The sequence below is a fragment of the Pelecanus crispus genome, chromosome 5 (assembly GCF_030463565.1).
Source record: "Pelecanus crispus isolate bPelCri1 chromosome 5, bPelCri1.pri, whole genome shotgun sequence".
Lineage (NCBI taxonomy): Eukaryota > Metazoa > Chordata > Aves > Pelecaniformes > Pelecanidae > Pelecanus > Pelecanus crispus.
The window spans coordinates 7,471,327-7,496,132 of NC_134647.1; the positions used below are offsets into that span (position 1 = coordinate 7,471,327).

Sequence of the window (24,806 nt, forward strand, 5' to 3'; positions counted from 1 at the left end):
AACATCTGCAGGAGAAACAGCTGTATTTCAAAAAGACATGAAAAAACCCAAACCAAAAATTAAAAAAAATAACAAAGCACAAAGTGGAGCCGTGATGCCTTGTGAGCTGACCTTGTGACCTCTGGCAGTGACAGCATCCAGGCAGATAGATGGGGGGGGTGTAGGTTTAGCAGGGTCAGGACTCTGGGTGACAACGACATCCAATATTTTGCAAGCCAATGTGCCAACCCATGTGTTTGTGATGCTGGAACAAGCCTTTTGATCACTACCAGGCATCAATAAGGCAGCAGTATCTGAGCCCCTTCAGGTGCACATGGGAACATGTTTTCCAGCTTAAACATGGAAAAAAAATCAGTTTATAGAGGTGGGCTCTGTGCCTGCCGGTATTTTCCATCTGAGCTGGTGCTTCCTGCCCTGAGAGTTATTTGCAATGAGGCTGGCAGGACTGTAGGCTCGTTTGCCCCCATGTGCCCAGCCCAAGGTCTGCAGAGCACAATGGCCCTAAATGTAGCACCAAATCCCACTGGGGTCCCGTGCAGGGTCTCCCTTTCCAGCTGGCTGCCCTGGAAGCACCTTCTTTAGCCCTCTGAATAACTCAGAACCCTGTGGAAATAGTCTTAAGTTACCTGCATTAACACCATAACCACATACCTTATGTTTAAGTAACACAGGTGCTGTTTTGCTGTGCTGAAGCAGCGCTGCTTCAAGTGATGCAAGCTGCCTCTCATGCCTGTGGCACAAGGACGAGCTGCAGCTCATGCCCAGCCCTTCCATGGCCTCAGGCTTGTCTTTGTCATTTACAAGAAACCCTTAATGCTTCCATAAAACTGTATTTTGCATTTTTTTTAATTTTTAACTAAATAACCTCTTCGCTCTTCATTTTCTGTAAGCCCACATGTACAGAACAAGACATGACATTTTGGTTTAAGATTGCTTTTATTTTATATGGAGAAAAACAGTAGTAAGAAAGTAGCAAAATTAATAACTGCCTGAAAGAGCACAGGGCAAGTATCATCCTGGGATCCAAACAATTCTCCAAACAAAAAGGCTGATAAATTTTTAAGACTTGTCTATATTGCAAGATGCTGAGGCACTTGGGGCCGTAAATACCTATGCTGATAAAACCATATGAAATAGCCTAGTGCAGGGCAACTGACAGCTCAGGTCTGGGTGCAGTGAGGCACATTGCTTGGGTGCAAAGCAGCTGGAAGCAGAGGGTCTGTGTGCAGGCAGCATGGGGGCTGCAGCCTCCTCCCAGCTGCCAAGCAGCACCTGGTCATATAGACACATCTTTAGGTATGTAAACATGCTGGCTATACAGAAAAATGGAAATCCCAGTGTCAACAGCACAGACAGGATGCATACCATTAAAAAAAAAAAAGTCCATGTAGGCTTTTCGTGAGATGGAGCTTTTTACTTTCTGGAAAACATTCTCCTAGGGCTGGACTAAATAGGCAGGGTGAAATCTTGGCTCCATTGACCTCAGCAGGACACAGAGCTCGTCCCCGGTGTTGCAGTGGCCACTGACCCTGGCTGGGAATGGGAGGCTGAGGATGAGCCCCACTTTCTTGCCTTCTTGCCTGCAAGTTGCCTTCTTTCTACGCTATGCCCTTCTGCGACTGCATCACCCCTATGCCCACCCTAACTTGTCTTCTGCAGTTGGTCTAGACTCTAGGATTCAACTACAATCATACTCAAGTTGTTGCTGAAGATGATCCTCCCGTCTTTTTTGCTGCTGCACTCGGGCTGGCAGAGAGCCTCCTGCAGCTGCTGACGCAGCCTCGGGGGGGCCGTGCCCAGGAAGTTTTTTGTTCCTGTCAGGAAATCCATCATGCGGGCTCCAACCGGGTCCCCCTCGATAAAGCACTTGGTGATATCCCAGCCCGATGGGAATTCATAAATGCGGTATTCAATACTCAGTCTCTTCAAAACATCCGTGATATTGCTGGAGGTGATGTAGTGGCCACTGTCGGTGGAAGGCAAGCAGTGTCTGTACTTCTTCCATAAGCTGGCCCATCCACTACTGTCTGCCAGAGCAGGAGGGAAGGTTAATTTTGCAAAGCCAAGGCAGCCAACATCAGCTAATGCAACTACTAAATGAGTTTCAAATGTTCCCTTGCTGCTGGCCCAGACTTTGCCAGGAGCAGTAGAGAAGCTTTCCCCTTACTTGAGTCCACTTATAACTGTCCATGCCTGGAGATGGGTAAAACTGTGATCTCCATCAGCCCTCCTTCCAAAACTCTCCTGTTTAAAGGAAAATGCTAGGAGACAGTTTCCAGCACTGGTTTTCTCCGGAAGGAGGAGTATGCAGAGATATATCAGCACACTGAACCCGCACGTGTGTGCTACCTATTAACTGCCCCTTTGGTACAATAGTGCAGATGTTTTTATACATTGAACCTCAATTTTAAGTATATGTCAGGGAATACATACTTGAAAAGCCAGTCCCAGCTAGCAAGGGAAACAGCCTGCCAGAAATGCTAAAGGTAGTTTTAATGGCAAACATGGGGAAGTGTACTTTACCCACTGTACTACAAGCTGGGGAACTTTGAACGGCATACTGGAAAAAACACTATTTTTTTTTAAATAAGTGCTATGATGTTGTAAGTGCCTCTTTTTCCTCTTGGCCACTCCTGCTGTCCTGCTGGGATCTGGGTCATCACTGCATGGAGGGAGGAGCCCCAAAGATGGGTCCTCCCAGAGCTCAGGTGGTACAGGGTTCATTTCACCATGAAGAAGGATTGACCCTGATTCATTAATAGCCACACTTCTCTCCAGCCAGTAATTTCACAGCAGAAGGTCTCTGCGAGTTAGAGAGAAATTCACCTACTTCATAAGCTGGGAAGAAAGAGCCGAAGGCTACACCTGTGCAGCCCCATCAGACATTGGGGTCCAAGAAGCTAAGCCCAAGATTGCTTGTTCCCTATGAAATGCAATATTCATTTTATTTAATTAATAAGCACTGCTAAAATCCTGAGATGAATATTTGTGGTTTATGTACTTCAAAGCTCTTCAAAACACCAGCAAAGAAACAAAAAATAGAAGGCCCCTCTTACCTGATAAAATTATGATCAGGAGTTTACCATGATGGTCAAGGCAGCTGTGGAAAAACTTGATAGTATTGGGAACATCCTCCACACGGTACAGCATCTAGAAGTGACAGAGTTACACACAGCTGTTATTCCTCCTCCACAGTGCAATGGCCCTTCAAAGTCTTAAACCCTTTCTCTATAGAGTTGTTTTTAATTACTTCCCTGTTTCTTCCCAGCCTGTCCTAACTCAGCACACACGTTTAGGGATGCTGCACAGGACTGAGCGCCACCAGCTCTCTGCTGGCCCCAACAGGCTGGGCTCAGACCCAGGGACCTTCTTCTCAGCCTCGGCCACCAGCCGGATGCTGACCAGCCCATTGCTGCCCTTCAAGCCCAGTGCAGTTTTGTGGTTGGAAAATATGTGCAGAGGAGAGTCGCCTGGTTTCTGTGGCTGATCCTTATCACCAGGAGCATTTCTCAGCCATGTCTGGGCCATGAGCTGACTGGATCTCTTCCAGACACCAAGGAATTTGCACTGCGACAAAGCAGGGCTCATCTCAAAGGCTGCTTTTGGGGCTTGTAACTTAGCCCTTGACCCATCCACCAAAACTCTGAAACACTTTCCAGTTGTGAAATCAGCTCTTACGAAATGAAAGCAAAATGAAATAAAAGAAAAATTAAATAAAAGCCACTAAAGCAAGAGAATAACAGATTTTTTACAAAATATAATTGGTACATACAACATCAATGTCATCAGTATCAGAGACACAGCCGCATAATTTCTGACCCAAAACCTGACCCAGGTGTTTGTTCACTAACCTTTCCCTTCAGTGCCATCCAAACTACTCCGATTAAGCAAAAAAATTCTAGCTCTTTGCAGCAGCAAAGCATAATTGTCAGCCTCCGTGTGACATGTGATGGTCTGAGACTCGTCCTGGTTTATTACTCACCATACACAGTTAAACCAGTACAAACCAGAGGCCAAAACCAGGGTGGATAGGGAACGAGGTTTGGTGTTTGTAGAGCTGCTGCAGAAGCTGTTGCTCATGGGAGAACTGTGCTCAGGTCTGCTTGCCCTAACTTGATGCATACAGCAGAAATGAGGGAGTTGTTAAAGCTAATTAAAGCAATACTCCATTACCTGGATCATATGGATGAAGTCAAATTTCTTATGTGCACCTTTCTCTTTCACCTGTTGTTCATACTCCAAGGAAGTGAACTGGTGCCAAATAAAAGAGACATTCTGCAGGTCTGGAGCTTGATTCACCAACTCTGTTTTTAAAAAGTAGAAGAAAAACATGAATTTCACAAAACAGCAGAAAAACTCATCTTTCAAGTTGACACTCCTTGCTATACCCCAGGCAGCAGGTATAGCCTTACCTTTGTAAGCTGCCACATGCTGTGGGTTGGGCTCTATGATTTCATTGTCAATAAAGACCCCCGGGTGCACAGCCTGCAGTATCCTGATCATTTTCAAATCCTGCTCACCTATTCAATAAACACAAATTCATTACTTTAAAAAGTATTTAAATGAGATGAAAGGATGCCAGTGCAGCTGCCGCCTCTGCTGCTGGGAAATCCCCCAAGCAGAAGCGAGGCACTTTCTACCTGGTGTCTTGCATGGTGGCAACTAACCCGTTGATAGTCTTACCATGATATCTTACTGCTCAAGGTAACATATAGTTACAGATAAGACCAAGAACAAGGAAGAGATAAGCAACAGCACAGAAACCTGCTGATGGCAATACTCTGGGTCACAGGACAGACAGGTCAAACCAGTCAAAGACCAACGTTCAAAAAAACAACCAGGAAGCATTAGTTTTCAACAAAAATACAAAGTTTGAATGGGGACATGGAGGCAATCGGCACCGTTGTGCAATTCCAATGTGGCACAGGGCGTTCCATGACTTAGGCACGGCCCTGGGGAGCTGATGGTTGCTCTGTTGATGGTTTGACATGGCTTAGAGACCTGGGGAACTGCACGGCGAAAGGAAAGACCCACTGACATGCAGTACCCTGGGTGTTCCCTATTGGGGGCCCAACCACATGGTCTCAGCTCTGGGCATCTACTAATTAGTTGTTATCTTGGAGTTACAAATAGTCATATATTGGAGTGTAGGTACCCTGCCAATTTAGCTATTGGTGCTCCTCTGTTGTTGTCTGAGCTCTGGAGGAGCAAGCGGCAGTCTGTCCTTCTGTCCTAGGAAGTTCCAAGCCTCTTTCAAGGTGATGCAGGTCACCCTTGTTTCTTTCAGAAAGGCCACGATACGCCAAGTGTACAAAGTCCACCTGGTTCATCTGGAACTATGGAAATAAACAGCAGAGGTGACCACCTTGAGTGAACCTTTGTGAAAATCCTGTCTGTAGCTGATGGTGGGGCCTAAAAATAGTCCTGCCCTTGCAAATGTCACACACAGAGGGCTTGATACAAGATACTGCGTCTTCCCTAGCCTTTCAGCTGATGTACCAGCTGTGAGAAAAGTCATCATCTTTGGCAGGTGTTGCAGTAAATAGAATTCAAGGAGGGAAATATCAGCCATGCCAGCACTAAAGGGGCATTCAAGGAAGGACAAGCCTTTTGAAATTGGAGAAAAAAATACCCAAGGCTCCTGACGAATGCAGTGGCAGCTGTGTAGGGCTGGCCAAAGGCAGAAGGAAAGAGGCTGCGGCTCCATCCGTTGAAGGTGCATAGATCAATATTTTTGACACTGGTATTTCAAGGCAGATCCTATAGCAAGCAGCTGAATCACCTTAGACAGTCCTAAATTACAGTTAGTAGGTGCCTTGGGGTGGGAAGCACCAGCAATTAGAGGTGCCATTGTGGGCTCCCCACAGGCTCAGGGCAGGCAGGAGGCAGATCATCGCTGCCCCATGCCCTGGAACAACCGATGGTGGCAAATGGGTATATCAATAGCAAATAATTTTAAAAGTTGTTGGGTTTTTTTTACTCCATCTCTGTAAAATGCCCAAAGCCAGTCTTTGCAAGAGCAGGTAATAACGTCCTCAGCTGGGGTGTCTGCAAATACAATGCTTCAGAGCAGGAATTTCTCTGCTCCAGCTTGCCCTGGCAGCAACAACCCTTGAGCACTAACCACAACGAAGCTGAAACAGCAGTGAAACCCCTCTGCAAACAGCAGTCCACGCTGGCACTAACTAAACCAGCCATGAGAAAACATGAGATGAATGAGAAACTGTGATCTGGACTGACCGGCAGTCTTTTAGGATGTGAGGCAGGCCACTAATCCCCATTAATATTTTCGTCAGCTAAACTAGTTCTGGGGGCTCTTTGAAATCAGAGTCCAAGCCTGGAAAGGTCAGGGATCAGATATAACCTTTTGCTCAATGCCATCCTAGCTCACTCCTCTGCCCAGCTGCAGAAGTTCAGCTCTTGCAGCCGTAGGCAAGCTGAGGGGGTGCGAGTCTGTGACGGGCAACTACCCAGGAAACCCAGGAAATTTTAGGGTTTTTATTTTTCCATTAGAACATCTTCTGAAGAGGAAATAAGAAAAAATCAGGACAGTGAAAAAATTTCATTTTTCCCTTGTGTTTTCTTGGAGTTAGAATTTTGGGTTTATATTACTTATGAAAATGGAGTGTAATTGAGAACTGAATGATTTCTTCCTGCTTGCTTTCTCATAGTCTCCAGCGTATTCCCCATTGGGGAAAACAATTCAATGCTATTTTTCTCTTACTTAGGAAAACAAGCAAAAAAAAAGTGAGAAAAATACTTTAATTTAAAAATACTAACACTTAAAATTCAGCTGAAAATACTTTTTAAAGCAAAAGTGAACTCTGACAAATCAAACCGCCACTTCTTTTCTCTACTTTTTATTTTCTCCCAGTTTCCCTAGGAGCAAAGTTGGATGTTCCACCACTTCTTTTGTTTTTTAAACACAAATGCATTTAGAACAGCTTTAAAGCTATTTTTCCAAAAGATGGGTTTCTGTCTAGGAGGAAATATCATTTGCAGTTAAACCCTACTTATTACCAGATAAAAACACAGTAGTAACAAAGAAACACATCTTGAAAACGCTGCCGAGGCCCCATGCTAATGTTTATGGCCAGCTGGTTTTGCATCCCTTGGAGCAGAGCATTGCCCAGCTTTGCCCTTTGGGATCCCTAAAAGCAAAGTAAAATGAGACATCCCTTCCGGTGGGATATTCTACGACAGGACTTTGCTGATGTCTCTGAAACCAACAAGGTTTGAAGATGCTCTTTTAATCATTTACCTAACCCGGAGCAGGATTCCTTGCTTTGAGACATATAAAGTCAGGTGAGAGTCATCAAGAGGCAGAGACTAAGCTAAAATCATCCCACTCATCTCCCTTCTTGGGCAGATTTGAGCAGCAGCATTTCATAAGGGGGATGGGGAAGGAAGGGGAGGAGCATTGCTCTCGTCCTGGCTCCACACCCTGTTTTGCCAATCTCTGCTTCAATGAGAAGTACTGTTATTAATGCCTGAGTAATTATCCCCAGTGCTCAAAATTTCAGTACCACTTTCTGCTACCCAGAGGGACCCGCCGTCCCCCAGCATCAGCGGTGCTGCTAAACTCCTTACCTGTGCCACTTCCAACTCCCAGAACATTTATAGTTGATTTTCCATTGCCGAGACTGAAATGATAAGTACACATGACTTCACCACACTATGTCACACGACTTCAAGTTTTAATTCTAATATCTTGGATGCCACATTGGCCTGGAAATTTAACTGAGTTTTGCCACATGAATTGAGATAGAAATTCCAGCATCCCTTTGGAGCCCAGCTACAACCAACCGCGTGGCAGGAGCCAGCCCCGTATTAGCAAGCTCATATTTCACAGTACAGTAGGCATCAGGACATAGAGTTTCTCTTCCTCTGCCAGATAGTTTTCTTCAAGCTGTGGCTGGCACCATGCAAAAAGGCCTCGGGGAACCCCAGCGTGAAGGGTTCTCTTTGGGGGTAGCAGGGCTGTGCCTGGCTGGGATGGGCACCGTTCCCCAGCCAGGGCTGCAGGGACAAGGTGAGCTGCAGCGAAACCTCCGCACCCTCAGGAGACAAGTTTGGTTTTCCAATATTGGATATAAATGCCCAGGAAAAAAAAAATCAGGCTATCCCGATGACCGGAAATCCTCTCTTTTCAATATTCCTCATGGTTTGAAATTGGGAGGAAAGGTCAAAATCTTCAATAATTTTTACCTTAGAAAAATTACTTCTGAAAAGATCCAAAAAAAACACCCAACTTTGTGGTTCCTAGCAGAATATTTAATAACAGCCCGGCTCGAGGATGAGGAGCCTGGGCTCGAGGCGCCTCACTGCTGTGACGTGCTTTATGGCCTTATTGTGCTCTCGGGCGTGGACTGTGCAGAGGGATTGAGTTTCCCTCTCACAGTCTCAGGAGACACCAGAGCAATGATTCAACAAGAGAGGAGAGAGTAGGAAATCCTGCAGGGTGTGAGACAGTCAAGGAGCCTTAGCGCTAATGAGGGTCAAGACCCTTTGACAGACCCACAATCAGCATCATAGGAAGCCACAATATTTTACATTGTTTAAAATTCACATAAGTAAATTTTTCAATTAAAATTTCCCAATAAAAATATTTTAATTATTATTTTATTGCTTATTTTTATATATCTGATCTGACAAATAAAATCTTGCCTGCCTAAATTTTTTTCTCAATGGAGGGTACAGTTTCCATAACAACAAAACATTACCCAAACTTGAAAGATCTTTCTTGTGGTTTGGATCTAGGCTGCTCTAAAACTTATCTGCAGTCATCCAGGCTTAATATATTACATCAATACTTCACAAAACTGATTATCATTTGGTACTTAAGCAATGCAAATCGACTTAGGATAGAAATAAGGAGGTCTTATGGGATTGAGAAAACCAGGAATTAGTCACTAGAAGAGAATTATATATGTGTTTCTGTTTGGACTGATGTGTGATGAAGTCCCAAAAGCAGGGAGAGAGCATATGAAAGCACTTTCTTTAAAAAAAAAAAAAAAAAACAAACAAACAACAAAAAATACCTTAATCCTTGGAAAATCAGCTAATGAAAAGAGATGGACATGAAAATGAGGTCTTGATTCTTTCATTAACATAAGCTGAGAGGCAGCACAGTGTATTAATTGAAATAGCATGTATTCTGGAGTCATTAAGCAGAATATTCTAAAGACCGCTATTAAGGGACTTAAAATTGAAAAGCATTAAGAGTTCATTCATGCCCCAGAAAATCCTTAAACCTGCTTGCTGACCCATGTATCCAGGTTGCCCTCCCAAGATAACAGATGGTTTTCCCACTTCAGTGGAAGCGCTCCTTACCCAGCCATGATGTTGGGCATTTCTTCCTTGTTGAACTCATCCATACACTGGTGCTCTGTTGAATGATCCAAAAATGACTTAAAGGCTTCTACATACTCCTCAGCTGTGAGGCTTCTCATGGAAGGGATCACATATAGCTCTTGAGAAATAAATACAAAATCAGTGTTAGCAGCTTCAAGGCAAGTGAAGGATCAAAGCACTTACCTCATGGAAGAAACCCAACCCAACCCAACAGAAGCCAGAGATTTGGGAAGATGGTAGGGAGGATGCACGGCCCAGGAGCCATCCAAGCAGGAGGGCTCATGTGAACACTTTCCAACCTGTTCAGACTCAGGGTTTGAAAATTGTTCTTAGATGCCCTTTGACATCAGCGTATTTGTTAAGTGCCTAATTACTACAGGTCTCCCTGAGGAAAATATCCCCATAATTTCCTGAAGGTGCTTAGATAGATATAGGCTACTCAGTTTGCAGAAGGGGAAGTAACTGGAGTGTTTTTCTGGAAGACTCAAGGCAAGAAGGTGAAGGGAATTGCACAGCAGGTCCAAACCTGGAGGGACTGTCTCTCTCACAGGTGCTGGACGGTGTAACTGAAATCGCCAGCTGTTGGCACGCTTGCTATTAAGGGTGATGCAACACAAAAACTGCCACCTGCAGCTGAAGCAAAAATAGTCAACCCCGTGCACCCCATTTCCGACTCTTGCCAGCATGGGACTGCAATGCACTGCTGCAGGGGTGAATTCCCTGCTGGGAACTGCAGCTTGTGGCCAGGAGGGCAACTGATAGTAAAAGTATTTCATCTGAATGGGCTCATGCTCAAATGTGGGTGGCTGAGACCAAGATTTCTAGCTCTGAAGCAACACCCAGGGCTACTCAAGGGGTTGCAAGCAATTATTGCAAAAACTCGCTTTCTTGCTGTCTCACGCTAATGACAGCGCTGCTGCCAGGGCACAATCTCTGGCCAACTGCTTGGGTCTGAGGAGCAATGATAAGACTAAGACTTGAGGTTCATGAGAAGACACCATGCAGCTGAGTAGTGGTTCTGGGGTCTATCTCAGACAAACGGCTGCAGTAGGAAGGCAGTCGTAGTGCCAGCCTCAACGTGCGAGATCAGCATTGGAAAGGTAGCATTCAATAGGAAAAAAATCAGCCGTTCCTCCTAAATGAAATGAGGGTGAGGGACAGGACTCAGCAGACCATCTTCATCCTCATTTTTGCCTTTTGAGGAGCTGCTTATTTATCATCTGCTTTTAGTTGTTGCCACTAATAAGAAAACTATGTATGTCTCATACAGGACTGTGCAATCTTAAATTGCATGCCTGTGCTGTTTCCAAAACCACATGTCATCAGCAGCTGTGTTTCTGGTAGGTATGTATAAGGACCTATGTCCGGCCCTACTGGAGGTAAAGATATCAACACCTATCCTCAACACTTTGAACTACAGCCTAACATAAACCTGAAAACACCTGAATTGTGGTCATCTTAGCATCCTGGTTTTTGGGTTTTTTTTGGTTTTTTTAAAACGCAATCTCTAACTCCAAAAGAATTAAAACATGTTTGTCGTGACAGCAAGCTGAGTGGGCATTTTACTTTAATCTCCTTTTTTTTCCTCCCAAATACCTGAATTATCGTGTGGAGCTGTCAGAATCTCTGCTTCAAAGTTCATGCTGGGGAACCTATTCCTGTAAGGAAAGTATAGCACTTCAGTTATTTGAAGAACCTGTATGCTTTTTTGAAGCTGCATTGAAAATGCAGAACAAAAGGAAGATGCTCCAGGACAAATTTTCCTCACCTGATAATCAATGCTATTTGTTCTTTTTTACTAGACTAAAGAAAGTCAAAGCTTCTTGGTTAGCCAATCACCCATAAGTATCAGCAACAGGCTGGCCACCTGCACCAGTGTTTGTCTGAGATGCGTTGTGGAAGCTTTTCCTCCCTCTGAAGAATCGTTAACCAGTCAATACAGTGGAAGGCTAGACTAACTGACATTGCACGCTCTGTGAAACCTTTAATCATGAATGGAGTAGAAGAAATAGCAGAGAAATTAGAAAAAGTCTATAGTGAGCTTCAGCATCCAAAGTGCTAAAAGATCTGCTTGTCCCCAAGCTTCTGGGACATTTTTGCTTTTTTTTTTTTACCTTCAGTTTTTCCTGGCTGCAAATATTACATTGAGTAATTTGCAGAAGGCACAGGACTCAAAGGGCAAAAGTCAAAGAGGTCATTTGACCATAAATGTTTCCATTCAGTCATATGTTTTCATTCTTAGTTTGGGGGTTTTTATGAAGATTTCCAGCAATGAAGTGACATCTTCATTGTCCTTTGACAACGTGCCTCATCTATAAAATATGGATGAAGTGCCACTAGCAAAAGGAAGGGATGAAATTAAATTGGAGCAAGGACCTCACTTCTGCAAAGAAAGTGTTGGGGTGAGGCTATCTATGCAAGGGGAATAGTCATCTTCTGGGTAACCACATTTCAATATTGATTCACAGCAAGACTTAGGGGTGATATTCCTGTATAACCCGAGTTTAGACATGTTGCTGCTCCCAAAGCTTTGCCATTAGGAAATGCTTCATGACAGGTAGTCTGCAATAGCAGTAAGCAGCCCCTGAGTCCCCTCTGCCAGGGAGAAAATTCCTGCGCGAATAAGAAACAATCCAGGAGGTGGAAAAGAAAAAAGGGAGTCTTGTCATAGGGTTTTGAGATACAAATATGTAATGGCTGTGCTAGCAGGTAGCAAGGCAGAGGCCACATGTGCAAATAGCGCACTGCTTTGGTTGATGAAGGCAAGAAAAGGCTAAGGTGAACCAGCAGTCTCAGAGACTGCGGGGTGCTGCCAGAGTCCTGCAGGAACAGTTCACTGCCAAAGTCACGTACGTAGCTCCCAAGAGGTACGTCAAAGGTCTCGGTTACACCATCTTGACCTCGTACCCCCTCCCAGAAGTTCAGCAGTAACGAGCCTGAACTCAGCCACCTCCACAAGCCCCAGCTTGGCTGCAGGCCAGTCCCTCCAGTTTCCTCTCAACCCTCTGGCCTCTTCTATCTATGCCTGTCAAAACAGAGGACTAATCTGTCCTCTCAGCTGGCTGAACCGAGCAAGATGGTTTTCAGAATCCATCTCCCACTGAAATGCCGAGGGGTAGCGTGGCTTCCCCCTGCACAGAGAGGAACAGCTCTCAGGGTCCGGGGACACGAACTCCATTTCTGACCGGTCAAACGTTTCCAGCCATCCCAGGAGACCTGCCAGGTGACCTGGACAGACTGCGGCACAAGTATTCACCAGAACAGATGATGCCAAGTTACCTCCACCACCGAGACTTTTGCCATTTCTCCCCTGGCAGCATTTCTAAGATTGATTAACGCTTGTGGCTGGGAAGGCGAAACAGACTTAATTATTGCTGGGAACAAATGGACTTCCTCTAAAATCTGGCTTAAAATATAGCCTAGATCTGAAAATTGACTGCAATACTTCAGGCTGGTGCTGCCCATCCCAGCAATACCCAACAGCAGGACCGAAGCAGCGACTGCCAGGAAGAGGGATGCTCATGGGCACGGCTCGTCCTTCCACGGCTCCTGCTAAGTCAGAGCACGCTGTTAGCAAGGTTAAACATCTTCCTCTCCGTGAACTGAGCAGGTTGCACTATGGACTGCAGGTGCAGGACACAGGGGGAACTCACAGTGTCACTTTAAGTGTCGCAGCACCTTTAAGTTGGAAAAGTCATCCAATTCAACATGTTTGAATTCACAGTGTCACTTTAAGTGACGCAGCACCTTTAAGTGGAAAAAATCATTAAATTCAAGATGTTTCTAGCAACACAAATTGCAAGAACATCTTCATAACTCATAATTTCATTACACCTAAACTTGGGCTGCTAAGGGGCTGCAGGTGCCCTCGCAAAGGCTAGCTTAGCCCCCATCCCTCCCAGGACATGGGCACATCTGCTGTCACTCCCACTTTACACACGTCCACCTGTGACACAAGGACAGCAGGAGCTGGCTCTGCCACCCAGCCGGACGGCGGGGAAACACACACCCTCACCCCCTTCCAAAAATCCACGTACCTCTTCATCTCCGGGACCGGGTCCATGGTTGGGGCGGGTGCTGTGCCGGGGCACGGCGGCTGGGCACGGGGCTGGGGGCTAGCTGGGTGCCTGGCCCCTACGTTAGTGAGTCCACTTGCCACCCCGCTCCACGCCGGCCGCTCAACCCGCCGTCGCGGCGGCGGCGACCCCGGCGTGCGGCCGCGGCTCTGCCGGCACCTGTCGGGACAGGCAGCGTCACTGGAGCGAAAAGGGGAAACCTGAGCCCCGCGGGGAAGGAGCAAGGGGCTGGGGCGGGCGATGCGCGAGGCCTGACTGCCTGCCGGGCTGTCCTCATCCCACGGGAGCTGCGCTGTTTTCAAGGGAAGAAAAAAAAAACAAACAAAAAACAGGGACAAACTGAGACTTCGAAGAAAATCTTTAAAACCTGAGTGGAAGTGACTGAGGGGTGTCAGCTGGTGCTGGGCAGACCCGAGGACCATTTCCATCTGCTTTTTAATTTGCTTTGAACCCTGCCTCTCCCTCGTGCTCGCTGCCCCAGGTGGGAGATGTTTTCCCGCATCCTTGCCATGCTGCTGCCTGATGGACGGACATGCTGGGGATGCACTGGGAGATCCCTGCTGTCTCCAGAGAGAAGAGGGCTCGCTGGCTGCGCTGAGACCTGAGCGAGTGATTTTTCCATCTCTGATTCAGGGGGAAATGGGCATAACAGCAGTACCTGCCAGCAGGCAGCGCAGCCCCGTGGGCAGCCTGGCACCCCCCTGTCCCTGCTCCATGAAGGGGCCGAGGGGGACAGGCAGCAAGCCCAGGCTGCTCCCACCTCTGCTTGCTAAACCACAGGGATTAGACAGCAAGGAAACATTTTTGGAGGAGAGCTGTCCGAGCCAGAGGTGTCTTGAGGTTGCCCAGGATGGGATGGCACAGCTGGAGGTGCAGTGGTCACTGTTACAAATACGGAAAATCCTGGGTGCTCCCTGCACATGGATTCAGCCTTTTCTCCTCCCAGCATCCACAAGACTGATGTTCCTTCTGACTAAAATCTAATAACACAGATGTAAAAAAGAAAAGATTTAGAGGCTTTATATTTCCAAGTGAGGTCTGGTGGTGGAAAGCACAGCAGTAGGAATCTCTCCACTCCCCTTCCCTGAAGGCAATGGGCAGAACAGATTTAGCAGACAACAAATAAAACCTCCTCCCTTGCTGATATCCCTCTCCCAAAACACAGCCTGCCCCATACAGCTCACCGAGGCCAGGGATCATGCTCTCAGGTGGGGATGCTTCACCATCAAGTGACCTGGCTTGGTTTATACTAGATTTGGCTTCCAAATGGATTTAAATTATCTCCACCTGGAGGCAGGTCCGCAGCAGCACATTAAGCTAGAAATGGCCACATCGCTGGTGTTAACCAAAATATTCAAATCAAAGGCGAGGAAAGACCAGAACCTCTTTGCTAGCTCTAAAATGCAGATTTAGTTCCTTGTGCTCTTTGCCCACCCAGGCAGTGATTTTACATCAGCCATCTCAATCCCTAAATATTTCCACCGGAGACGCCAGCCCGCAGACTCCAGCCGTGCACCGGCGGATGGCACCTGGCCTGTCCCAGCCAAGCCCCCCACGCCGCAGCCGCGGCTCCCTCATGTCCCCCAGCCACCTCCGCCTTGTCCCGGCTAAGCCACGCTGCCCGCCTTGGCCCTGGCACCCCTCCACTCCCCATGCCACCGGCAGCCACGGACACCCCAGTGGTCCCAGCAAAAGCCGTACCTCCCCGGAGCAACAGGAGCTGCAGAGAAACCTCCGGCATCCAGGAGCTGCACAGCCCTTGGAAACCTCCTCGTACATCTGCTGGGGGCTGATAGCCCTCCGTGGCCCCCCCGTCTCCCCCGCTGGCTCCCACAGCCCATGTAGGTTCATGCCACGACTGAGCCGGCATTAGCCTGCAACAACAGCCTTTGTTCCCTCGGCGCTGGGAACAACAGCGCATTGTGGGCAGCTGCCTGCGCCTGCAGGAATTGGCGGCAGGGTGGCTTTGGAGGATGTACCCTCCGCGCTCTGTGCTCTTGGTTGTTCTGGCAAGCTCGTGACTAAATCCACGCTAAACTGTGGTTTTTGTACAAATGGGGTTTTTTTGATCGCCGAGGTGAGATGATGGCTAAAGCTAGAGACAGGCTGCAGAGCGAGGAAAACAAAGCAACAGTGGTTTTCCCCACAGGCTGAGGCTGCGGCAGTCAGTTTGGGGCTGATCCTGCAGAAATAGGTCTCGCGCTTTTTCCAGGGGCGAGCCTGCCCAGGGCTGGTGTCGCCCGCGGCACCGAGCCCCCTCGATGCCCCGGCTCCATCAGCCCACCACAACAAGCCTTGCACCTCCGGGAAGGAAAGTCTGAGTATTTCGAAATCAAATTTCAATGAATTTATGTTCTAAATAGTGATCAGCTTTTAGGCTGATGAATGTCAGGAAGGTCCTGGGCATTTTTACAGGGTTCTTCATGGTATTGCTAGTTTATGTTTAGCAAACCTCCCCGCTCCACCTAGAACAACTGATTAAGGTCCATGTAACGGAACTTTGATTTTCTTGTGAGCAGAGCTCTTTTCTTCTGCAGCAGTGTTTCTTTTTTTAATGAAAGTCTTTTTTTTAATGAAAGTCTTTCACCAGTTAGTTAGGTATTTTCAGTTTCCTAGACAAAAATTCTAAGGTGTAACTGGCAGTTTCTGTATTCTCCAAAGTCAAATACTTGGTGCAAATATATTATTCTGCATTAGGCAAGTTCTGGTAGGAGGAAGATAACCAGCAATTTTGTAGCATCCATTTTCCTGATAGTTAAAGACAAGATTTCTCATTAAAGGAAGAAATTTTGTTTTGTATTAATCCTGTTAAATATTTAACAGCTCCTGGGCAGCAGTGGATCTTGGAGTTTGAGCAATGGTATTTGGGGTTTTTATGTGTACACGGGTTTTTTTTCCTATAGGAAAAATAATATGACTTCTGATAAATACTGAAAAAGATGACATCGGAGGAGCAGAACCCATCCCTCCCTGCGGGCAACAGCACTCACTGCTGCTGGGCCCAGCTGCTCCAGCTGCATTTTGATTCAACATCCAAAAAAAACAAAGCATCTAGGTCTGGAGATCAATTATTTTTTTAACACACCCCTTCCTGACTTTTCATTAAAGCCTGGCTGCTGGTGTAGTTCTCCCAAACCTTTCAAACCACCCTTTTTAAACTATTGTACTAGAGGTCATCTCTCATGTAGTTGTAATTATGGAGCTAAGGCAAGGGCAGAGGGAGAGGCCAACATGACCGCCTTCAGAAAAGGCTCTTTGATTCAAGGTGAAGGACAAATTTTCCTCTACAGACCATAAAGCGTTCAAAAGAAAATCTCTCTGAGAGCAAAACCAAGTACAGTAAAGTGTGCCTTTTACCCCTCAAGAGCTCGTGGGTGTTCAGCCGGGAAAATATGCTCAGAATTTAACTTTCCTGGGCTGTATCCGTGCTGCTGGGAGCACAGTGTCAGCAGGATTAAACACACCTGACAGGTACAGTGCTCAAAAAACCAGGGCATTTGCAAACTGCGCTGTACAGAAATGTGGAGGATTGCCAACCAAAGAGGTTTTGTCCCTAGCTCAAAGTCAGCAGTGCAAATAAGAAGGTTGTGGAGACTGGTCCTTGAGAAGTTTTTCTAGTTCAAGAGGATGAACTAAGGTGGACAGGAGTTTTTGGTAAGTAAGTTTTTGGCTGTGATAAGAGACCCTCACGAGCAGCACCGCAGCCCTCACAGGGCTGGGATGGCTGAGGAGCGGGTTGTGTCCAGGGGAGCTCACTGCCATGAGACCTTTGCTTTACGTTAAGGTTTCTCAGCAGTGCTGGTGCGCTAAATCGATGCCCCTGTGCTTCAGCGGGGCTCGCTAACCAGCCCGTAACTGGGAGCAAGTAAGCCTGCAGGTGCAGGAGTTACAGCTGGGCCGTTTGGATTAATCACAGCACATTGCAAGCTGATGCAAACTGCTGGCAGACCCAGACACCCATGGGTGCTGAACTCCCGTAAGGGCCACAGAGACCAGATAACACAAAAGTAGCACTGAATTATAAATGTGACTGATTACATTTCAATTGTACCTGAAATGAAGGATCAGCATTGAAATTCTGTTTACTTACCTCCTCTTAGGGCAAGGCTGAGCCCAGCCATCGTGGCACGCGTAACACGGCACAACCTCTGAAAAGAAGAGGCCTGAACAGTCCGAGCACCCAAAGTACCCCAAGAGAAGCCACTCTGCCAGGCAAAAATCTGTTACGAAACTGGAATACTTCTTTTTATGCCATTGGTGGAAATAAGATGACAGGTCGCCCTTTTCTGGGTAAACAGAGAGAACAAACGGTGGGAGGGGGGGTGCAAGTCCAACGGGGGATGTTCACCTTTCACAGAAGCTGATCTTCCATGAATCTTTCTGGTTTGTCCTGCTCTTAAAAAGAATATCCTTAGCTAAATTAACATTTCTTTGAAAGCTGGGTTAATGTTTCCTTTCCATCTGTTGTATGTTCTGCCGTCTCTCAAACCCTGGTATTTATACCAGGTAGCAAATACGCCCGCTGGTCCCCTGGCGCGCGGCCCCTTTGGAGCCTAGCAGCTCTCTGCTGCTGCAGCAGCTCCGGCCACAAAGCGAGCAGAGGAAGAAACCCACTTTGAAAGCCTGAAAACTTACTGAGGAATATTTACAAAAAATTGAATCCGAAGAAATACATGCGATCGAGCAGCTTTGACTCAGCCCAGCATTTCTGATGCAAGTTTCACAACGTGCTAGTCTATCATTTGCAGATTGCATTAACAGGTAGAGGAGAAAATGTCCAAATGGAAGGGGCTGCAGATTTATTTTACCAAAAGCCACTAGATGGTGTTGCAAGGACACTTTTCTGCTCTCTTAGACTTGGATCCCCTTTTAGTTGTGCTTGAGCTGGTCTTTCCAGCTACCATGGGCTGTTGTTGCCTTTGCTTTTTATTTTTAGGAGCTGACAGAAGTAATTTGGAAACCTATCACTGGCTGACTTTTCATCCTGTATGAAACAGGCCTTAGGCAATGGCTACGATGTGATTACTGCTTGCCAAATATTATTGTCTGCATCAAGACTCAGCAAGGGGACGGGTGAAGGACTTGGCCTTCAGTTTGCAGATTAGTCTTCTTTTATAAACTGCAGAAATGAAAAGTACTTTGTATTGAACACAGTGGGGGAAAAAAGGGTATTCAGCAAACCGGTAATCTCTGAAAATGGACGTACTTTGGAATGGTTACTGTGGAAAAAAGCTAGGAGATTTTCCTCAGGCTCAATAGACAAACCTCTGGGCAACTGGGTTTTTTTCTCCTCCTTTGAAATCTGTATTTCTCCTATGCATAAGTGTCGTGCTTTAGCCCCAGCCAGCAACTAAGCACCACACAGCCGCTTGCTCACTCCCCCTACCCCGGTGGGATGGGGGAGAGAATCGGAGGAGTAAGAGTGAGAAAACTCCTGGGGTGAGATAAGAACAGTTTAATAATTGAAATAAAGTAAAATAGTAATGATAATAATAACAATATAATAATGATTATAATAATAATAATATACAAAGCAAGTGATGCACAATGCAATTGCTCACCACCCGCCCACCGATACCCAGACAGTTCCCGAGCAGCGATCGCTGCTCCCTGGCCAACCCCCCCCCAGTTTCTATACTGAGCATGACGCCGTATGGTATGGAACAGCCCTTGGGCCCTTGGGCCAGGTTGGATCAACTATTCTGGCTGTGCCCCCTCCCAGTTTCTTGTGCCCCTGGCAGAGCATGGGGAGCTGAAAAGTCCTTGACTGGTGTCAGCACTACTTAGCAACAACTAAAAACATCAGTGTGTTATCAACATTATTCTCCTACTAAATCCAAAACACAGCACTATGCCTGCTAGTAGGAAGAAAATTAACTCTATCCCAGCTGAAACCAGGACAGTAAGAGAGGTAAAATCAGAAAGATTGGTTTGGCAGAGGTATAGGCAGGATGAGCCCTGGTGTCCAGGGCAGAAGCACTCCATAGATGTATACCATGACCACATATGGGCTGCTGGAATCCATGCAATGCATAAGTAATGTTACAGGTGGTAAGGATAATATACATTATCTATATTAATTTTCACCTCTGACATCCATTCACCTTGGGCTTCTGCAGTGAGCGCCCACTCTTACTATTTTTATCTTAAGTGTCAGGATATTTGGTGGTCTTATTAAATCCCAGCTCCTGAAGTCACGTAAATGTGAAAAAAACTCTCTTAGCATATTTTCAACAGTAGAATTCTAGCTTCTATAGTATGGTGGGGTACCCAAAATGTACCCCAGGGTTCAAAACACAGAAGATGCTTTGAAAGAAGACCAAAAATGGGGTCATTTAAAAGCAATTTCATAAAAGATTTCAGTGGTTGACAGGGAGGGCGAGAGGGGGAAGTCACAGTGTCTCGGGCAGAATAACCAGCTCAGATGGGGAGTCTGAGAAAAATGCTTTGGTAAATACCCTGAAAGCAAAATAATCTCACATTATAATGATAAATGCAGAAAACTAGGAGAACCATTCAAGCATTTGAGTGATGAAATGACTTTCTTATTTAACACGCTTAAAGCATAGAGCTAATGCTACCAGTTTATAGCGATCCATGTTTTAAGGATTGGGAGGCAGAGGTGGGGAGGGCTGTTTTTTGTTTTTTAAATTGCATCTCCGAGAATTGCTAGACGTTGTTTGTTAGATTTCATTAAAAATAAACAGAAGTGCAATTGCTTTTCCTGGGCAAGAGGGTGGAAGGGCTGCAGGGGCGAGGGCTGAAGGGGCACTGGGATGGAGCGGTGGCCGTTCCCCGGTGCTCTCTGGCTGCCAGGCGCTGCAGGCAGCTGCCTTGAGCCCGTCCTTCAGGTGCTGCCCACGGTTCCTGCCCAGGGTGTTCCCAGCAGCTCCAGCAGGTACTGCAGCCTCGCTGTATTTTTCTTCTCTTTTTTTTCCCCCGCTGCTTAGCAGTCTCCTCATGGTGACAACAAAATGTCTATTTTCCAGGAAACCATTTGAGCTTTATGGATTAGCCATGGTAGGCACTTGCAGGCCTCCATAAAGCACGTTGACACGCTCTCTGGTGTATTACTAACTCGACTGAAAAATTGATCAAAACTGATAGAGTTACAGGGCCCTGAGTGCCTTTACAATCTGCTGTTGTGCTGCTCGGCTCTTACAGAGGCAGTAGAGCCAAACCCAGCAAAAACTCTTGCCTGGAAAATACACCTTCAGCCTGCCCTTGGCTTTGCACCCAAAGTGGACGATGTGTAGGATGTGCCCCCCTCCCCCCGAACTGCTGCTGGTCCTCCTGGGGCCAAGCTCCCCCTGGCATCTGCAGGTATCCCCAAAATGCAGCAGGGAGTGCCTGCTGGGTCCTGCCCTGCCACGGGGCCGTGACACCAGCTGCGATGTGCTCAGGGCTAGCACGTCCTCGCCCCAATGTGGGCATGGCCTCGGGTGCCTCCTGCACCCTTGCTGCAGCCGTGCATCCCCCGTCACATCTGCTCCAGCAGCAGCTCTTAGGAGAGACTGCTTGAATTACAGGAACATTCAACAAGCTCATTAAATGTGGGCATAGGTTTGCTGGAGAAGATGGGATGCCATGAAGTGGAGGAGCTGCTGGTCTACTGCAAGACCTCAGCAAAGTCTTTTTTCTTTTCCCCTCTCCTCTAAACAGCGCTTCCTTTTGCTCACTGAGATTATCAGTCCCTTGGAGCAGAGTCCGTGCTTTGTGAGGTATTTGTGTTTTATTTCATCCCAAGATCTCCTAGTCTTTGGGAAGGCAGCTGGGTATCAGGTGTGAAGTCTCTCCCCAGGCATCCCCCAGTGTCCCAGTCCTACAGAAATACCTTCTGCTTCTGTTTATTATTTACAGTTTGATTTTTGCTGGAATCCCAAATGAAGACTGAATAGCTAAGCCAATACCTGATTCAAAGAGTTTCCAAATGAGGCATCAGGTGGGATACAAAGGATATTAAGATAATCGATTACGGAGCAGAAGTGGATGAGATAATGGTGGAGATAGGGCACTCCCGGTCCTAAACATGCAACCAGAGCCAAAATGCTCTTCACCGCACGTTAAGCCGTGCCCACTCTCATATGAGGCAGCAACACTGTGCTCGCTGTCAAATGCAGTTCAATAAAGCTGATCGATAAACACACGCAGATGAATACAATGGCATGACATACACACAGGGGAAGGAGCGCTGCCATGGAAAGGCATCACACGCACAAGTCTCTGTGCTGCCTTCGAATCACGCACCGCCAACGGGAAAAGGACAGCGAGGGAGATGCTCGGCTTCTCAGCTCTTTGGAGTCATGATACAGCTTATACCCTCCAACAACATTATTTAAACATGGCTTTAAAATTATGTCAAAATATTATCATCATATGGTTTTATTAAACAAAAAAAATGTACAGTAATGACTAGTTTCAGCATAGGGAGCAAATTTTAATTCTAAAATTTTTTATGTGCAGGTGGATAGATATGCAGGAGAGTCAAGAAAAAAAATAAGATGACTTTACCACAAACGTCAAGCACAGTCAAGCTTCTATCACCTCAAAAAATGCTGGAAGTTTTCCAGTTTGTAAGCTGCGTGCCACAAAAATAAAAGGATATTCTAGGAAATTTTAGCACCCCTGCCGTTTCCACCACCTACAAACAATTTCTGCTGGGCTCCTCACCGAGTCCCACACCCCAGCCAGACCCAGCTGGGGTCAACACCCAGTAATGCAGCACAGAGCAGAGCTGTCCCTGCAAGCCCTGTGTCACCCTCGTGGGGTGACCCTGGCCAATAGAGGGGTGCAGGATCACTCCCAGCAGCCCTTGGAGGCAGCCCCATGTACCTGCATACATAAAAACATGCAGCACGAACTCTGGGCAACACTAAGGTACTTGGTATCTTTTCAGACAACAATGGTATTTAAGTCATCATTGCAGCCACTGTAATTATCATTGTAGGTAAGTCTTGCTTGGCCACCGAGGTGATGACAGGGCCTGATGGCCACGGCTCCCTCCCTCTGTCCTTGCTCTCCCATGTGGCCACAAAAATCTCATTTCCTCCCCCCACCTCGAGATTTTAACTACTTACCCCAGAAAGGGTCCAGTTGCTGAGCCAGGATGTGACCCACAGCTCCAGGCAGGCATTAAAAGTCACAAAAGGACCAGCACCAAACATCTCAGTAAACTCAATGCAGCAAGACCATAACTGCTTCAAAAATCCCAGGAAAGAAAAGCAAATGCAGCAGCTCCACTGTAACTTGGCTGTCTCTTCTTGCTCCATGGCTCGTGCCATTGGGCTCGTCTTTGTACAGCCCATGTCCATGCTGCAGATCTCGTGTTTGCCACTGCCTAGTGGCCATGGGCTTTAAAATGAATGTCCCCAATTGCTTCTACTCACATATTGCCTAAGGAGTGTATCCTAAATATAAATAACATCGACGGGGCTGCTGAAGGTGCCTCCTGCAGTTTAATGCTCTTATTCGTGATTCCTGAGCTGTTAGCAGACCTAACCCAGAGCTATGGTTTTCATCTTTTTTCCTTCCCCCCCTAAATAATACATACATGAGTGAGCTTTCCTAAAGCAGTGAAGATGCTTTTCATCTCAATTACTGGTATCAACTATAGGAAGAAAATTAAAATTCAGGATTTGTTACCAACAATTTAATTATTCAGTGTTATCAAGTTGTCACCAGGCCTTTAATTATATTTCAGTTTATACCTAATTTCCCACACTATGATTGCTTTAGTGATGTTAAGGTAGATCTGCAACTGTAATAGAAAACGTCCAGGTCCTTTATGATGCTAGGGATTGAAAATGACAATGTTAATAAAATTCACTCGTCTCCCGTGCCACCAGCCATCATCAATATAGTGTTCATCTGCAGTTGGCATGTTATTTAATTATGCTCTTTTGGTACCAATAAACATTTAATAATGTATTCAAAATGAGTAAACAGGATATAACACTGTCTGATTCTGCATCTGCTTAAAGATTGGGCACAAGACCATAAAATCTCACAGGCAAAGCCTCTCAGCAGTAGACTTTGCATTTCGGACAATGGTGTGACACTGGGAAAGTTATTTGTGTACAGGGTACGTGCACCCAAGACACTGGTAGTGTTCTGGAGATGAGGCAGAGGCTTCACAGGTGATTAACACCAGTTATGCAGCTTCTTACCATTGTTTATAGAGATCGGTTGTTTTAACACACCAGGCAATTATGAGTCAGCGAAACATTATGCAAAGAAGGAAACCTTGGTTACAATGAGGAAGCTGGTGCAGAAACACTCACTAGAGCCAGCAAAAAGGCAATTTGCCAAGTGTTTCTTGCCAAGTCCGGGGCAGGAAAAGGGTAGGGTTATTTTTCCCGGCAGGGTGGGATTATTATATCTGCTGATGATCCCCATCACTGGAGGAGTCCCTGAGAAGCTCTTCCCACTGCTGTGTACTCAATAACCCTGCATCTCTGAGGGCAGACACGAAAGAGCTGTTATCTCCTTTTTTCCCCTAGAAGACCATTACAGGTCTGGGCACGCTTCATCTCCAATGTGCAGGCGGTGTTTCACCGACACTCGAGGCAGCTCTACCCCAGACCCATGGCCAAATGTCACTTAGCACGCATCCCTGCCTGCCCTTCACCAGGCCCACAGCTCCAGCTGACGTACGTGCCCAGGAGGACCACGGGCATCCCCAGGCTGTGCACACAGGTCCCACCAACCTTGTGCGAGTCGAATGCTCTGAAGACCAGATGGGCTGAGGTTTTCCTGCCTTTCCCTTTGATACTGCTCATGCTAACACCACACCAGGGTCAAAACTATAGCAGAAGACCTGCCCAAACTGCCCGCCGTGTCATCAGCCAGGAGCGAGCAGGGACTGTTAGCACTGGATGGAGGCATCAGGGCTGAGAGGTGCCTGGAACAACGCCAGGCTGGAAAGGCAGAGAAGGATTTTGGGGAGAGCTGCTGGTGCTGTACATAGGGAGGGGTCTCTGCAGTCGGCCTCGGGAGAGGAGGGGGCTGCCTCTGCTCACAAGGAGGGGAAATGGCCAGATTCCGCTAATCAATGTGATGAGGTGGGCCAGCAAACAGGAACAAAATAGGCGCACAAAGCACACCAGCCGCTATTCCAGGTATTGCCCAGTAGCAGAAGCAACCAGCAGCAGCTCACCAGGATGCTGGGTGTCGTGGTTTAGCCCCAGGCAGCAGCTCAGCACCATGCAGCCCCTCACTCACTCCCCCTACCCCGATAGGATGGGGGAGAGAATTGGAAGAGTAAGAGTGAGAAACACTCCTGGGTTGAGATAAGAACAGTTTAATAATTGAAATAAAGTAAAATAGTAGGAGTAATAATAACAATATAATAATAACAGTAATAAAGTATACAAAGCA

The 24,806-nt window shown here is 46.7% G+C and overlaps 1 protein-coding gene across 1 annotated transcript; it reads right to left on the reverse strand.

The window, feature by feature from the left end:
• Positions 1 to 1,671: 1,671 nt before the first annotated feature.
• LOC104026953 (carnosine N-methyltransferase 2) lies at positions 1,672 to 13,663 on the reverse strand. The gene is made up of 9 exons (XM_075711158.1): positions 13,590 to 13,663; positions 13,392 to 13,473; positions 10,951 to 11,012; positions 9,334 to 9,472; positions 7,591 to 7,643; positions 4,413 to 4,520; positions 4,174 to 4,304; positions 3,057 to 3,150; positions 1,672 to 2,027 (listed from the first exon to the last, which is right to left on the reverse strand). Exons 2-9 carry the CDS (start codon positions 13,415 to 13,417, stop codon positions 1,672 to 1,674), a joined length of 969 nt encoding a protein of 322 aa, XP_075567273.1. The 5' UTR covers positions 13,418 to 13,473; positions 13,590 to 13,663.
• Positions 13,664 to 24,806: the final 11,143 nt, after the last annotated feature.